Source organism: Chanodichthys erythropterus, chromosome 19 (assembly GCF_024489055.1).
Source record: "Chanodichthys erythropterus isolate Z2021 chromosome 19, ASM2448905v1, whole genome shotgun sequence".
In the NCBI taxonomy this organism is placed as follows: domain Eukaryota; kingdom Metazoa; phylum Chordata; class Actinopteri; order Cypriniformes; family Xenocyprididae; genus Chanodichthys; species Chanodichthys erythropterus.
Window position 1 is genome coordinate 21,200,450 of NC_090239.1, and position 15,429 is coordinate 21,215,878.

General features: G+C 38.3%; 1 protein-coding gene across 4 annotated transcripts in view; it reads right to left on the reverse strand.

The window, feature by feature from the left end:
• The window catches only part of lrp2b (low density lipoprotein receptor-related protein 2b), a 64,438-nt gene that overhangs the window by 33,379 nt on the left and 15,630 nt on the right, over positions 1–15,429 (reverse strand). For 3 of the 4 annotated variants that reach the window (XM_067368848.1, XM_067368847.1, XM_067368850.1), the window contains exons 18-41: positions 13,284–13,409; positions 12,964–13,094; positions 12,633–12,770; positions 11,946–12,224; positions 11,620–11,859; positions 11,307–11,429; positions 9,847–9,963; positions 8,842–9,219; positions 8,500–8,748; positions 8,054–8,262; positions 7,735–7,919; positions 6,885–7,113; positions 6,599–6,776; positions 6,385–6,513; positions 6,120–6,286; positions 5,710–5,853; positions 5,461–5,570; positions 4,879–5,372; positions 4,324–4,560; positions 3,395–3,583; positions 2,378–3,298; positions 2,118–2,283; positions 1,505–1,663; positions 1,114–1,403 (exon numbers count right to left, since the gene is read on the reverse strand). In XM_067368848.1, coding sequence (XP_067224949.1) covers positions 1,114–1,403; positions 1,505–1,663; positions 2,118–2,283; positions 2,378–3,298; positions 3,395–3,583; positions 4,324–4,560; positions 4,879–5,372; positions 5,461–5,570; positions 5,710–5,853; positions 6,120–6,286; positions 6,385–6,513; positions 6,599–6,776; positions 6,885–7,113; positions 7,735–7,919; positions 8,054–8,262; positions 8,500–8,748; positions 8,842–9,219; positions 9,847–9,963; positions 11,307–11,429; positions 11,620–11,859; positions 11,946–12,224; positions 12,633–12,770; positions 12,964–13,094; positions 13,284–13,409 — 5,588 coding nt within the window. The remainder of the gene's footprint in view (positions 1–1,113; positions 1,404–1,504; positions 1,664–2,117; positions 2,284–2,377; positions 3,299–3,394; positions 3,584–4,323; positions 4,561–4,878; positions 5,373–5,460; positions 5,571–5,709; positions 5,854–6,119; positions 6,287–6,384; positions 6,514–6,598; positions 6,777–6,884; positions 7,114–7,734; positions 7,920–8,053; positions 8,263–8,499; positions 8,749–8,841; positions 9,220–9,846; positions 9,964–11,306; positions 11,430–11,619; positions 11,860–11,945; positions 12,225–12,632; positions 12,771–12,963; positions 13,095–13,283; positions 13,410–15,429) is intronic. The other variant, XM_067368849.1, reaches the window with a different exon arrangement.

Below are 15,429 nucleotides of genomic sequence, written 5' to 3' on the forward strand. Positions count from 1 at the left end.
CGTTATTGAAAAAGGCTTCAGTAACGGGGAAAAAGGGAGACTTTTCCCATACGCAGTACTCGTTCCATATCTTAGGGAACCGAGGTTACGTTAGTAACCGAGTACGATTTGTGTGTACGATTGTAAAATTATTCTGCCAGTGTAAACTTAATAAAAATTTACATATATTTGGAAATTGTATAGGCAACACTGCATATGCTAAATGGGCTTGTAATGCATTCATACTGAAATAAATAGCACAAGTAATATAATGAATTCCAAGGATGAAGAAGTCAACTTAAAAAATATACTCAAATTTAACATTAGATACACTACAACTTCAGGATATTAAATAATGTATTTTTTAAATATACTTTCAGTGCATTGTTACAATGATCATTTTCAGCACACTGTTAAAATATACTTCAAATATATTTTTATAAAGTGCAAATAAATACACTTTTCAAAAATAAACTGAACTTACACTTCAAGTATATTTTTCTAAAATATATTTTTTAGATAAGTACAATTATTTTAAAGTGTGTTAAAAGTTGCATTGTGAAAGTATGATACTAATATACTTTTTATATATTTAATGATAGTACATGTTTTGTTAGTATATTTGCAGTGTACTATAGAAAAAGGGAATATATATTTAAACTACAATAAAGTATACTTTTTTTTCACTAGGGTAAGTTTGGGTCCAAAAATCTGAGAACACATAAAATGGATCCATGTTGCATATGATCTTGAACTTCAATTGAAGAATATCTGAATGTATGTCCAAAATCACATGATCAATGTCACAAATTTACATAGTGAAATTTACTTTGATGATTAGTGACTTGTAGTGCAGAATCTGAAATATTTTATCAATAAATATTGTAACATTTCTTTGCTTTCATTTTTTAAAAATCCTAAAATTTCCTCTTATATTTCAGGTTTCTATTTTAATTTTTAATTTAACTACTAATTTAATTAAAATTAATTTGAAGGTTGTAATTTAAGTCTCAGACTTTTGATGCCCACTGCATGTATGTTCAACAGTTTCTTAGAAGTCAAATTGGTGCCTTTCAGATCGATGTGCACTGATTGGTTATAACATGCATACTTGGCATGGGACACTAGACTGACCTGGGACACAAACATGGCTGCATCCTCCGTTGAACAGCTGGCAAGGACTTGAGCAGCTTTCCTGCCTACTGGCCGAGAACACGTGGATGTCATTGGGTCTATATTGGAGATCAGTGGCCATTATAGTCAGGCCAGTACCGTCATCCTTGTTGGCGCGGTACACAATCCGTGTGTTCCAGTCAGACCAGTAGATATCCTGCTCGAACACTGTTAGAGCAAACGGGTACTGTGTCTGACTAAGAACGACCTCCCTGTTTTCTCCAGTCAAAGAGGCACGCTCAATCTTATCCCTGTGAGTGAGAAAGTGAAACATTAGTTTGTCAGTTGAATGTTTCGTCTTTCTGCACTAAAAATGATGTAAAATGACTAGTAGGTTAGTAGAAAAACTCACAGTGTTGCATCAGCCCAGTAGAGCAGTCGTTCCTCATAATCCAAAGATAGAGCATTAGGCTGAGAAAGACTTGTGTTTATGATAGGGAACCGGAAGTTTCCACCAAGTGTGGCTCGTTCAATTTTTGCAGGGGATCCCCAGTCGGTCCAGTACATGTATCTGTGTGAGCAAAATCAGTTTTCAGAGAGCAATTCTTGATTTTTTTTTAGACTAATCTGGCTGGAACTATCTGAACCAGTGTCCAGGAATATATAACCAAATCAAAGTGCAAGAGTGAGACAAGGCATTATAAAATTACAAATACAAATAAAACTGTTGACAAGGGGTTTACAAATGTACAGTGTGAAACCATGAAAATGAATATCAGGATTAAAGGCCAAAGCATACTTTGATTTTTACGTGTATGCCTGGGTATGTATGCTTACTGTACACACACATAGTCAGATACTCTTTATGCTCAAATTGTACATGTGCCTTGAATTTTTTACACTCATCAGTTTTTGCAGAAGGTGGCCCGTTGTTTCACAGTTGAAAAATAATGAAATGAGATGTAACAACGATAAACTGGTGATGGCAACAACAATAGATGCCTGTGATGAATCTCCATGATTACCCATAGCAGGGATCCACTACGATAGCTCTGGGGCGGTCGCCATGTGCAATGAAGGAACGGTTTTGGCCATCTATTCCCATAGACTGCACACTCCGGTTGTAATAATCTGTGAAATAAAGACGCTTGTGGATCCAATCATAGGCCAGACCTTCAGGATCATTCAGATCTAACAGATGAAAAGAAAGCAGAGAACACTTTAACATTGTTACTGGCTGGTTTCTGCTTATTCATTTGAAGAACGTTAAAGCATTAGACTGTACCGCTGGCTATGGTGATCGGTGGGCTAGTGCTGCTCGTGGTTGTGATGTATCCTATTTTACTCCTGCCTAAACCCACATACTGGGTAAAGAACACTCTCTTGTCTTGGAAGTCAAACTCTGTGGCTAAAACGCCGTAGCCCAGGTTAAAGGTGGGAAATGGGGTGCTGTGGTCCTCTGGGTCCAGCCTCATGCTGTTCACGGTGTAATCCGTGGTGAAGATCAGGTACTCATCCAGACCGAAGCCACACGAGACTCCATTGCTGAGCAAAGAGCCATGGGCACAGCCACATTTGGGCTGCTGCTGCTCAGGCATTGCAAAACAAAACTGTTGGCAGCGCCCATTGTCCTCTTGGCACGGGTTGAAGCCCACCAGGTTGGCAGAAGTGGGCTGAACATGCAAGTCAAACACTCCGACATCAGTCAGATCCTCAATGCCATCTCGGATCACCTCAGGTGTGTCTGTATTCCCAGGAAGCTTACTAGCCTGGAAGAGTTTGCCCAGTTTGCGATCCACCCACAGCATGTATTCACCAAATATGGCAACACTGTATGGCGCGGGGTAGCGACTACCGTAGCGTACAATCTGCCGCTGAGAACCATCAGGTGCCATGCGAGATATCATATCCAGAGTGTCATCAACCCAATACAAGAAGTCACTGGTATAGTCGATTGTAAGGCCTCGGGGGGATGACAGGCTCTCAGAGGCAAGAACTGTCCGATTGGTACCATCCAAAAGTGCGCTTTCAATCTTAGGTGACTGGCCAGCGTCAGTCCAGAAAAGGAGACGCAATTTGGGGCTGACGGCAAGATCTAGAGGACGATCCACTGAACTCTTCAGCAGGGTCAGTTGAATGCTTGTGTTCAGACGTAACACCTCAAGGTATGTCTGAGAGGTGAATGCATTAGTGAAGTACAAGTTTCCTGACAAAAAAAACAAGGATCAGCCTAATGTATACAAACACATAAAGGCATTTTCACAAGTATATATGGTGTTACTTCATTTTCACAGTAATTTACCTGCGATCCAATCTACCGCCAAACCCTGAATCCTTCCAGTGCCCAACTGACTGATGACAGTAGAATAGCGTGAGCCATCTGTCTTGGTCCTGTAAATGCCTCTGTAGGATGAGTAGGTGCTGTTATCAATCCAGTACAGGAATCCAGAGGCGATGTGCATGTCCAGCTTGTCAATAATTGAGTAAGTACCTACAGAATAAAAGCACATTATATTTTGTATTATGCAATACTACATCATAGTACTAATCTACGGTGTAATTTTTATTATTATTTATTAGCTATATTTAAATATTGTATATATGATTTATTCGATTTATTATTATTTACACATTATATATTTTTTCTAAATATTTTGGTTTTCTCTCAAACTATTCAGTAAGCATTAAGAAAGTTTTAACAGCGAGACAATATACCAAATCAATATACTATACCATAGTATACCAAATTTGTGAATAGTTTTATGAAAACAAAGTTTCTTCAGACAGTTTTTCATTGCCACTCTCTTCCTTGGTGTATCTTATAGAAAAATCTATTTTTTTTTCATAAAATAAATGACTTATTATTATTTATTTAATTTTGATTTTTTTTCTATATAAATTCTATTTTAATTGTTATTAGTTATACAACATTATATCTAATAGGAAAAATATTTTGAAAAAATAAAACATTTTATGTATTCATATTTAAATATTACTAGTAGAATTAGTATTTTATTCATTGTACTTTATCATTATTTACACAACATTTATAAAAAAAAAAATCTCGCAGACTTTTTGAAGTGTCTAATGTTTTCTTTTATTTTCAAATATATTTAAGAATAGATATTACCATTACCATTGCCATTACCCATTAAGCTATGTTGCCAGGGTTTTCAAAACTTTCTCTCTAACAAAAATCAAAGCGCTTAGCATACTGTAACCAATACTCACTTGCTCCTACAGGAACCATGGCCTCAGAGTGGTCAGAGCTGTTGATGTGGAATCCTCTAATAAATTTGGAAGAGGACACTATAGCATAAGAGTCATACTGCTCACATTGAGACCCATCCTGAGATGGGATAAAACCTGTGGTGCAGGCACATGTCTTCTGTCCATCAGGTTTAGGCAGACACAGGTGGGGACAGCCTCCATTGTTTGTACTGCAAGCATTGGTAGTGCCAGCAGAGTCTGGATTTAATGAATTGATAGTGAACAGAAAATAAATTTATTAAAGGTATTATCTTGTTTCTGAAAAGAATAGTTGTTTTTCATTCGTCATACTGGCATTTAGAGGTTAAATATTTTTTTTTAAATGCTAGTCTGAATATTGGACCACCGTCCATGGCAACATACAAGATCAAAATATTGCTCCTTTCATTTATCTTGTATCACTCCAGGGTCACTCTTTTTTCATACCAACACAAGTTAGCAGAGCTCATAGATGACACCATGTCAATCAGTTATCCTTTACTTCAAATAAGGAGCAAATTGCACTGCATAACTCACTGTCTCTGGCATGCACTTTCAGTGCCCGCAACCCTGCCATGCCACTCCTCATCACCACCATGTCTGCGCCTGTGTTTTTGTCCACTCTCTCAATGACCTCATAGTCAAGGTCAGTGTAATACAGGTAATGTTGGTAGACAGTGATGCCCCAGGGGTGAGACAGACCACTCACAATGGTCACCCTGCTTGCACCATCCATGGTTCCACACTCAATCTGCCGATCACAGAGAAATAGCAGGAAAATAGTGCAAGTGCATGAAATGAAAGTGAAATGAATTATTTCTGCATGTGGATTTATGAGCAATTGATGTCTCACCATTCCAGTTTGAGGGACACCCCAGTATATCTTCCTGGCCTCTATGTCTGCAGCGATGAACTCAACATTGCCCAAGTTACCAGTGTAGAGGTTTCTGAGGTTCCCACCATCCATGTCTACACTTGCCACCTTTGGTGGTACTCCACTGTCTGAACCTCTGTCTGTCCAGAAGAGTTTCCTGCATGGGTAAGTGGATGATGACAGTACATTTAATAACTAAAGCATTAGTACAGGACCAATGTGTACTAGTCACAAAAAGTGTTTACCCCCTGGCTGGATCAAGAGCTATTCCTATCGGTTCTCCAGCTCCCTCTGGTTTCCCTGTGTTTGTGATGATAGTCTTCCTGTAATATTGAGATCCATCAACCCTGATAACCTTTTGGGGGGAGAAGGGAAAAAATAAAAATAATAGATAAAATAATTAAATAAATTATATATTACATATTAATTCAATCAATTGATATGATATAATATGGTGATGTGTGTTAATGTTCTTAAGAAATTATGATGTTCACCTCAATGGCCTTAACCGAGGGATTAGTGTAGTACATGATTCGTGTTATCCAATCAAAAGCAAGACCAGAGGGGGAACCAATGATAGCAGCTGGTGCAAACTGAGTTCGATTGGCTCCATCTGTATTGCTTCTATAAATTGAGCCCTGGAGGAAAAATTCAACCTTAGTTTCATGATAAACACTAGTATCCTTATGAAGTATAGTATTAAAGTGTTTCCTATTTTTATTTTCTTTCTTATTTTTTTTTCTTATAAATGTTCCTTCTCATTATTTTCTCTTAATCTTTCAGTATTATCTCGTAGCACTAATTTGACTGTAAAATATTGTTTAATAGTTTAAAAATCAGTTTATGAGTAATGTTATGAGTTAATTTAAAAACAATGTTATAAGATATTGACTGATTTACTGACAGTGCCTTGCACCCAGTAGACAAACTGCTCTTGGTCATCAAAATCAATATCTCGGCCCTGTGTGATGCCTGAAATTGGTGCCATGGCATTGTTGGACGTGTCATTGGGGTTGAGAGGGATTCCCATAATCACTGTATCTCTCATGACCATCAAGAATGGTGTGTCATCTAGGAAAAATAAGTATTACAGCATCATTAAGTCAAGTAAAGGGCCATAAGACCTCAAGAACTCAGATGGCACACAGTAATTTTGTCAAGACTCTGACCTTTAGTACAAGTACGACCATCGCTGGCAAGGGTCCAGCCAGATTGGCAGTCACACCTGTAGTATCGGGGTCTTAAGGTCGATAGCAGACACAGCTGACTGCATGGATGGTTCTCACAGGGGTTAAGTGCTGTATGGGAGCCAACAGACTATGTTAGTTTAGTGAAAAAAAATGCCAGAATTCCTTTCATTAATAACCTACATGAAAACCTAACCTAAAGGTTGCTTGACGGGGTGATCCATGACGATGCCCATGCACTGGTACACACTGGTCAGAAGGGTGGTGATGTTTCCTCCATGAAATTTGTTAGTCCTCATGATTTGACTTGTGTAGCGGTCACTCCAGTAGATGCTGTCTTCGAAGATGGTTATGCCATGGGGTTGCTGAAGAACCTGCAGGCACAGAGATGTGTGATGAATGAAAAATATGACACCAGATAAACTCAGACTGTGCCCTTATACTACATGCAAAATATAGATGTTTTTTAACCAGGAATTTACCATGTCACTTGCAAAAACTTGATGCCTGTTTTTGCCATCGTAGTCACAGTAATCAATATATTTCAGGTAGGCGTCAACAAAGTATAGTCTTCTAGTTGTGTAATCCAGGGTGAGTCCATTGGGCCAGTATACCTTACTAGTCACAATTGCTCTTCTTGCAATTCCATCCATACTAGCCTGTTCTATGCGAGGGTTCTGGCCCCAGTCTGACCAGAACATTAGATTGGTACTGAGAAAAAATAGAAGGAATTATGATTTTTTGAAACAAGACTCCACCTTAAGTGATCTTAAAAGGACTGTTTACACACAAATGAAAATTCTGTCATCATTTACTGACCCTCATGTCATTTCAAACCCATAAGACTTTCGTTCATCTTCAAAACACAAATTAAGATATTTTAATGAAACCTGAGAGATTTCTGTCCCTCTACTGAAAGTTCAGAAAGTCCATAACGAGATCGTAAAAGTAATGCATATGAATCAAGCCATTTAAATGAAATGACACAATCACTTTTATGATAAAAATATTTAATTTAGGATTGTATTCTCACACAAACATTGATTAACACACATACATAGAGCACATCAAATATGGTTTTCAAGACAGAATCTCAAATGTGCTTGCCTGACACAAGAGAACCAGTGAGGTTCATTCTCCAACATTTGAGCTTCTGTTTACCATACTGTGTATACCATTTCTGTTTATAAAAAATGAACATAAGTCTTATGGGTTTGGAATGGCATGGTGAGTAAATGATGACAGAATTTTCATTTTTGTTTGAATTTAAAATTTCAAGAGTCTCTCAAAATGTTTTAAGACAAAAAATAGCAACAAATCAGTAATGCATACTGGTTGCGGGGATCTAGAGCCAGTCCTCGAGGGCTGGTGACATTCTTGGTAATCAGAATCTTCCGGAAGCGGCCATCCAGAGTGGCAACTTCAATGTTCTCCATGACATAGTCGGTCCAGTAAATGTTTCTACCAACCCAATCCACTGCTATACTCTCAGGCACCATCAGGCCTGATGAGAACACCTAACATATCGGCATTACCAAATGAATTAATCCCAAACTGTACTTGATGAATGTAAAAGCAATATATCTATAAAATGAAATTCATAAGCCCTACAAGATAACTAGACCAATCTTTATATCTTCTAATTACTTACCTTTTTCTTGTCTGTGCCATTCTGGAACGAACTATAGATCATTTTCTCAGATGAATCACCCCAGTAGACTCTTTTATTGACATTATCAAAGTCTACAGCAACGATGCTCACGCCACTGACTATGGGATTGACAAGGGGTGGCCTGAAATAGATGCGGTTGGCGACGATCTGACTGCGTCTGGCCACCAGAAGTAAGGCATCACCTGGGGCTGGAACAGATTACACATTTTCAGCAGATTTAATCCTTATACTACTTTACAAAACATTTTTTGAAGCTATTTTACAAGAAATGTTTTAGATTTGGAGTTAGTTGGAGCAGTGTGAACTAGCCTTAAAACCATTGAGTTCTTGGATATTTGACTAGAAATGCTTACTGTACATGATGTACTTCAAAAAAGTCTTAGTTCAATCATGTTTGATGTGTAAATGATAGAGATTTTACTTACAGGTGGCTTTGCATGTACGTCCATCTGGCTCCAGCTGGTAGCCATCTTGGCAGTAGCATCGGAAGGAGCCACGCTCATTGAAGCAGGTTTGACTGCAGAATCCAGGGATCAGACACTCATTTATGTCATTGCAGGTCTTTGAGTCATTCAGCAGTTGAAATCCTGGGTCACAGGTACACTGAGCTCCAAATGGACCCTGAATACATCCATGACTGCAGCCCCCATTATTCACCTGACAGTCATCTTCATCTAAAAAGACAAAAAATGACAAAGAAAGAGACAGAATAGCAGGAGTTCATAAACATTTAACAACTGTTTTACTCGAGCAGCAGTAGTACTCACTGCAGAGGGGAGACTCGTCAGCTCCATTGGGGCAGTCTCTCTGGCCATCACACACCTGAGCCTCTGTGATGCACACCTGGTCTGTGGGACACAACCACTGACCTGATGGGCAGCTGAATGGTGGCGTGGGACAGTTTGTTTCATCGCTCATATCCCTGCAGTCATTATCCCCATCACAAACCCAGCTCTGAGGCACACAGTTTCCATTAGCACACTGGAACTGTACAGAACTACAGGTACGGGGTGGGCAGCCATTGTGCTCATCAGAGCCGTCCTCACAGTCTGGATGGCCATCACATTCCCACACTTTCGGAATGCAAAATCCGTCAACCTGGCACTGGAACTCATTGTCATGGCACAGACCTGGCCCACGTGTGGCTGCACATGAAATACCAGCTATTAGTCATCACTAGCATTATTTTATTAACACTAATTGCTAATTATTAATGCAAAAATCAAAATATATACACATTTAGTAACTTATAGTCTCTTATATACATATTAAGATGATGATGAAGTATTTAACATATATAATCCTATGTTTCTGTTTTGAAAACTATTAGATATGATAGATGACAACAACAATTAAAATCATACATTTTATTATTTTTATATATGTGTATTATTTAATTTTGATGTTTATTTAATGTTATTAGAAAATTACAAAAAAAACTACAGAAATCAAGGTTTTAAACTGTATTTAAATATTTGTGAAATTTGTAAACCTTGTGGAAAATTAATAGAGATTAAAATACTTTGAGGTTGACAATAAATAATTATGAAAGAATTGCAAACCCTGTTATGTTGGTTGAAAGTGCCTTATATCAATGATATCAAATATGTAAACTAAAGACTGATTTACTTCCATAGTACATCAAGGTGTTTTTTTCACAGACATGGTGTCACTGTTAACTGCAAAAAAAAAATCTTAAAATTATCAAATTTATGTCATATGAACCCCTTAAAACCAAGCTGAAAGTGGACTTCTAAACACAGATAACTTACGACAGCCGCTCTCATCTGAGTGGTCCCTGCAGTCATAAACCCCATCACAGCGGTAGCTCTGACTCACACACTGGTCTCCACTGGCACATGCAAACTGGTATGTTGCACAAGAGTACACTACCCAAAACACACAACATTCATGTCATTCATGTTTATTAAAGTCACAATAAAACAGAACTATTAACTGATCTTTTCTTCTGTATTGTGATGTACAGCCGAGTGTAACATATTATCAACAAAGAAAAAATGTAGGGTGGGGACATAGCTCTATGCATTGACAGTTGATTTCAATTTTAAAATATGGTCATTGCTGTCAAAAGTGGAGGAACAAGCTTGGAGGGGCGGGGTTTAGGTGGATTAAATGATTGAAGAAATCCTGCAAAACGTGCATACGTCACCAGAGAAAAGTGTTGTTTTCATTGAAAGGGCAATTTATTACTTTTTATTAAACATTACAAGGTGAAAAATGAAATGAAACATATGCATGGATGAATTTTTACAATAACATATACAACATGTATTTAGAAAATACATTTTCTATTTCATGCTGACTTTAAGTGGATCATATGAGTGCAAGCCATTAACTTAAGGGGGTTAGTTCACTCAAAAATGAAAATTCTGTCATCAATTACCCACCCTCATTGTCGGAACACAAATTAAGATATTTTTAATAAAATCCGATGGCTCAGTGAGGCCTCCATTGCTAGCAAGATAAATAACACTTTCAGATGCCCAGAAAGCTACTAAAGACATATTTAAAACAGTTCATGTGACTACAGTGCTTCAACCTTAATGTTATGAAGCAACAAGAATACTTTTTGTGTGCCAAAAAAAACAAAATAACGACTTAATTCAACCATCTAGTGATGGTTGATTTCAAAACACTTCATGACACTTCATGAAGCTTTGAAGCTTTACAAATCTTTTGTTTCAAATCAGTGGCTCGGAGCATGTATCAAACTTCCAAAGTCACGTGATTTCAGTAAACGAGGCTTTGTTATGTCATAAGTGTTTCGAAATTCAATGGTTCACCACTGGGGGGTGTGACTTTGGCAGTTTGATACACGCTATGAACTGATTCGAAACTTCCAAATCTCCAAAGCTTCACAAAGCAGTGTTTTGAAATCGCCTATCACTAGATATTGTTGAATAAAGTCATTATTTCGTTTTTTTGGTGCACAAAAAGTATTCTCGTCGCTTCATAACATTAAGGTTGAACCACTGTAGTCACATGAACTGTTTTAAATATGTCTTTAGTATCTTCCTGGGTATCTGAAAGTGTTAACTATCTTGCTGGTAATGCAGGCCTCACTGAGCCATCAGATTTTTAAAAAAATCTGATTTGTTCCGAAGATGAACGAAGGACTTACGGGTGTGGAACGACATGAGGGTGATTAATTAATGACAGAATTTTCATTTTTGGGTGAACTAAACCTTTAAAAATCAAATCACTCTTTTACCACAATCCTTCTCATCAGAGCCATCCAAACAGTCCTGGTCTCCATCACAGACATAAGAGTTATAGATACAGCGGTGATCTGGGCACAGGAAAAAGCCAGGCTGGCAGGTGGTGATGGTGGAATCTGGAAAAGGACAGAGGAGAATGATAGTGGTTATATAATTAACTTAAAGCTGTGCTAGGGGTGGGCTTCTAGGACTTTTCAGAATCTATTTTTTTGTCTTTGCCAATAAGCATTTCTGCATAATCGCTGACCCTACATCCACCCCTTTTTATGTATTTCCTGAACTTCCTCCAAAATCTTCAATACTCACTGCACTCTCTCTCATCAGAACCATCGCCACAGTCATTGAAGGCATCACACACCCACGCTTTTGGGATGCAGTTTCCATTGGTGCAAGCGAAGAGGTTGGATGAGCAGGTGGTTGGACCACGTGTGGGACAGTTATCCTCATCTGTCCCATCACCACAGTCATCGTGTCCATCACAGCGCCATCTAGCAGGGATGCAGTGCTTGTTCCCACAGGTGAAGGCATATGGAGAGCAGGTTGTACCTGATTAAATAGGTGAAATGAGATGTTTAAGACATGTCTAGGTCTTTATGTGTAGTGCTCAAGCACACTCACATGCACATACAAACCTGGATCTGTGCAGTTGGTTTCGTCTGTTTTGTCGATACAGTCGTTCACACCGTCACAGCGGTAAGAATTTGGTATGCATCGCCCCCCGTCGCAGGGAAAAGCATAGTCTCCACAGTTATCATCTGGTTGGGGCTCAGAGTCATCCTTCACACAGTCCCTTTGGTTCTCCTGCAGCTTCATGCCATAGGGACATCCACACACACGGCTGGACGCGGGCGTAGGGAAACAGAAGTGGCTGCAGCGGCCGTTTGGAATCAGATTGCATCTGCTTTTGAATACTGTACACAGCAATGAGATTACAGTAGCTGATTATCACTTACGGTGGATATGAAAAATAACACCTTACATCTAACAAGTACAAGGATCATTTTTTTTTTGTCCCATCTATTTATTTATTAAAAAATACATAAACATGAATACACTTCTTCTATGATGAGCCTGCGTTTAATTTCTGAATTAAAATTCATTTCAAATTTTTCTTGGGGTGAATAAAGTAAAAAAATGTCTGAGTGTCCGGGCATCATAATGAAGTAAAATGCTTAGTTAAAAAAATGACATTCTGTAAAAAAAAAAAAAAAAAAAAAACCCACATTATTAGGCATCATGTCAAAACATGTCTAAATAGTCCAGTGACACAGATAAGCTTTTGCTTACTAAACTTCTGTCTGTTTATGCAATTCACTCACAGTCCTGGAGATCAGCTGAATAGGCCTTGACATTCATTATGCCCGAGATGCCCTTTCGCAGGATTATATTTTCCCCACCATCCCTCTTCCTCATTCGGAAAACAGAATTCGTCCTCCAGTCTGACACAAACAAATGATCTAAAAATGGTGGATACAGATCAGTCAATGACAAGTGGAACACATCTAGAATATATATATTTAGTTGCTGTATAACAGTTTTTTTTAGTTTAAAATCTCAATATCAATATCAACTATATCAACTATATTTAGTTCTCAATATCAACACCATAATGTGGCTGTGAGATGAATGAATAAACGCAGAAGTGACAACCTGTGTGTATCGTAAGCGAGAAAGGGTGAGTGATTTGTCCAATGCTGGAGAAGGCCTGTCGGTCTAGCCCATCAATGCTCACATGCTCAATCCGGTCCAGCTGCGCATCAACCCAATACAGCCTATCCATCCTGTGGAGCAAAAAAACAATTCTTTCCAAGACACATTCCTCAGCCTTTAGCCCTCTTTTTTAGTCCAAACTGATCCTTGTGTCAGGAAATATAAAATATGAATGGAAAGTGAATAAACCCATCTCATTTACAAACTATTTCAGAAATGGTTGGTAGTGGAAACTGTCGATTTTAAGAGGACTTCCTTACAGGTAATCCACAGCAAGTCCGTTAGGCCAGCCAAGTGTTGTGTTAATTAGCGGAACAGCATTGCTTCCATCTGTGAATGCTTTGGTGATCACAGCTGGACGGTACCAATCAGACCAGAAGAGGTATCTAAATATTTAAAAATAGAGCTCTCTATTAAGTTCCATAAAAAAATTAAACAAAAAAAAAAATTAATAATAATAATTAATAAAAACAACACAAATGCTCAAATCTGAAGAACAATTAATGATTATTTAGTACTTATATTACGTAATTATGTTATTCTGTATTTATACTACATAATACCCAGCCAGCAATGACACGTGGGGCCCAGATGGGTTAAGTACGGGTTCCATGGGTACTGTGTGGGCATGGGCTTTGGCTGGGTGAAATCAGCGGGTCCCATGTAGGTTTTGTACTACGAGTCCCACATAGGAAGCCCATATGAGCTGATTACATGGGCCCCACAAGGGACAGGCATGGGCCAAGTGGGCATGGGTTTGAACTGGGAACACATATATGGGTCTTGCATGACGTATTTATGAGCCAAGTGGGCATGGGTTTGATCTGGGAACACATATATGGGTCTTGAATGGCATATTTATGGGCCAAATGGGCATGGGTTTGAACTGGGAATGCACATATGGGTCCTGCATAGAATTTTTATGGGTCAAGTGGGCATGGGTTTGAACTGGGAACACATATATGGGTCTTGAATGGCATATTTATGGGTCAAGTGGGCATGGGTTTGAACTGGGAATGCACATATGAGTCCTGCATAGAATTTTTATGGGCCAAGTGGGCATGGGTTTGAACTGGGAATACATATATGGGTCTTGAATGGCATATTTATGGGTCAAGTGGGCATGGGTTTGAACTGGGAACACATATATGGGTCTTGAATGGCATATTTATGGGTCAAGTGGGCATGGGTTTGAACTGGGAATGCACATATGGGTCCTGCATAGAATTTTTATGGGTCAAGTGGGCATGGGTTTGAACTGGGAACACATATATGGGTCTTATATATATTTATACAACAGTTCTGTCTGGTTCTCGAATCTGATTGGCTGATAGCCATGCGATATTTCAGCGATAACAGCACTCCTCCTATCTTTTCACCATTTGTATCACTCCATTTGAAGTGACCGTCATGGCGGCCAACCAAATCAACCGCAATTTTTACAAATACTACTTGTTGTACCACAAACTGAAGTTGTAATAGTTTTTAGGCAAGAATGTAGTTGTTTATTCTCTTAATGAGAGCTCTGTAGTCTCACCAATAATTCACCAAGAACGTTCAAACATTTTCATGACATTTAATTCGTAAAACGACTTTGATTCCCGAGCTGGTTCTGATCGAGGCTATCTATCACTGTAACCGGAAAAGCTTTTACACTGCGTGGATCGTTCCGGAAGCCAAAAACCCGGAAGTGTGAAATTGGCCTATTCAGACATCTGTATTCAATAGCCTTGTTAATCACACTACATTGGACATTCAATGGACATTCACAAGTAAATATGCCATTAAAACAATACTTGCCTATTTTGATCGGCTGTGAAAAATGTTGTAAGTTGACAATTGTTGGTTGTCAATATATGTCACTGCTTAAAATTTGCAAACATTCCCATACGGTAAAAAAAATATTTTATCTGGCCAAAATATTTTTTGAAACTGAAAATATATACCTTCATATACTTAAAATATATTTAAACATGTATTTCAGGGCGCAAGAAAATACATTTCAATCTTACAGTCGACAATGCAAATGTGCGTGGAAGAAAGCCTTGCGAACTATCCATTATGTTTGAGGAATTTTAAACACTTACAGAAAAACATGAATTTACACATATTTTCCACATTGACACTTTGTTCACATATCTTCCCAAAAAATACAGATCTGTGTAATCATGGCACCTCACAAATGTGTGTTTTAGTCTATTACTTAATTAATTAATTTATTTATTTAATTGTAATTTATTGTCAGTGTAATATAGCGTTTAGAGCTACATCAAATACAATAAAATCGCTAGATGTAGGATGTTAACTGTGACGTAATTTGAATGGGAAACCACTAGCAGCGCTCACGGACTTTTGGAGTACTGCGCATGCGCGTCATTTTGAACTGTAACGGTCGTCAGTCAACCG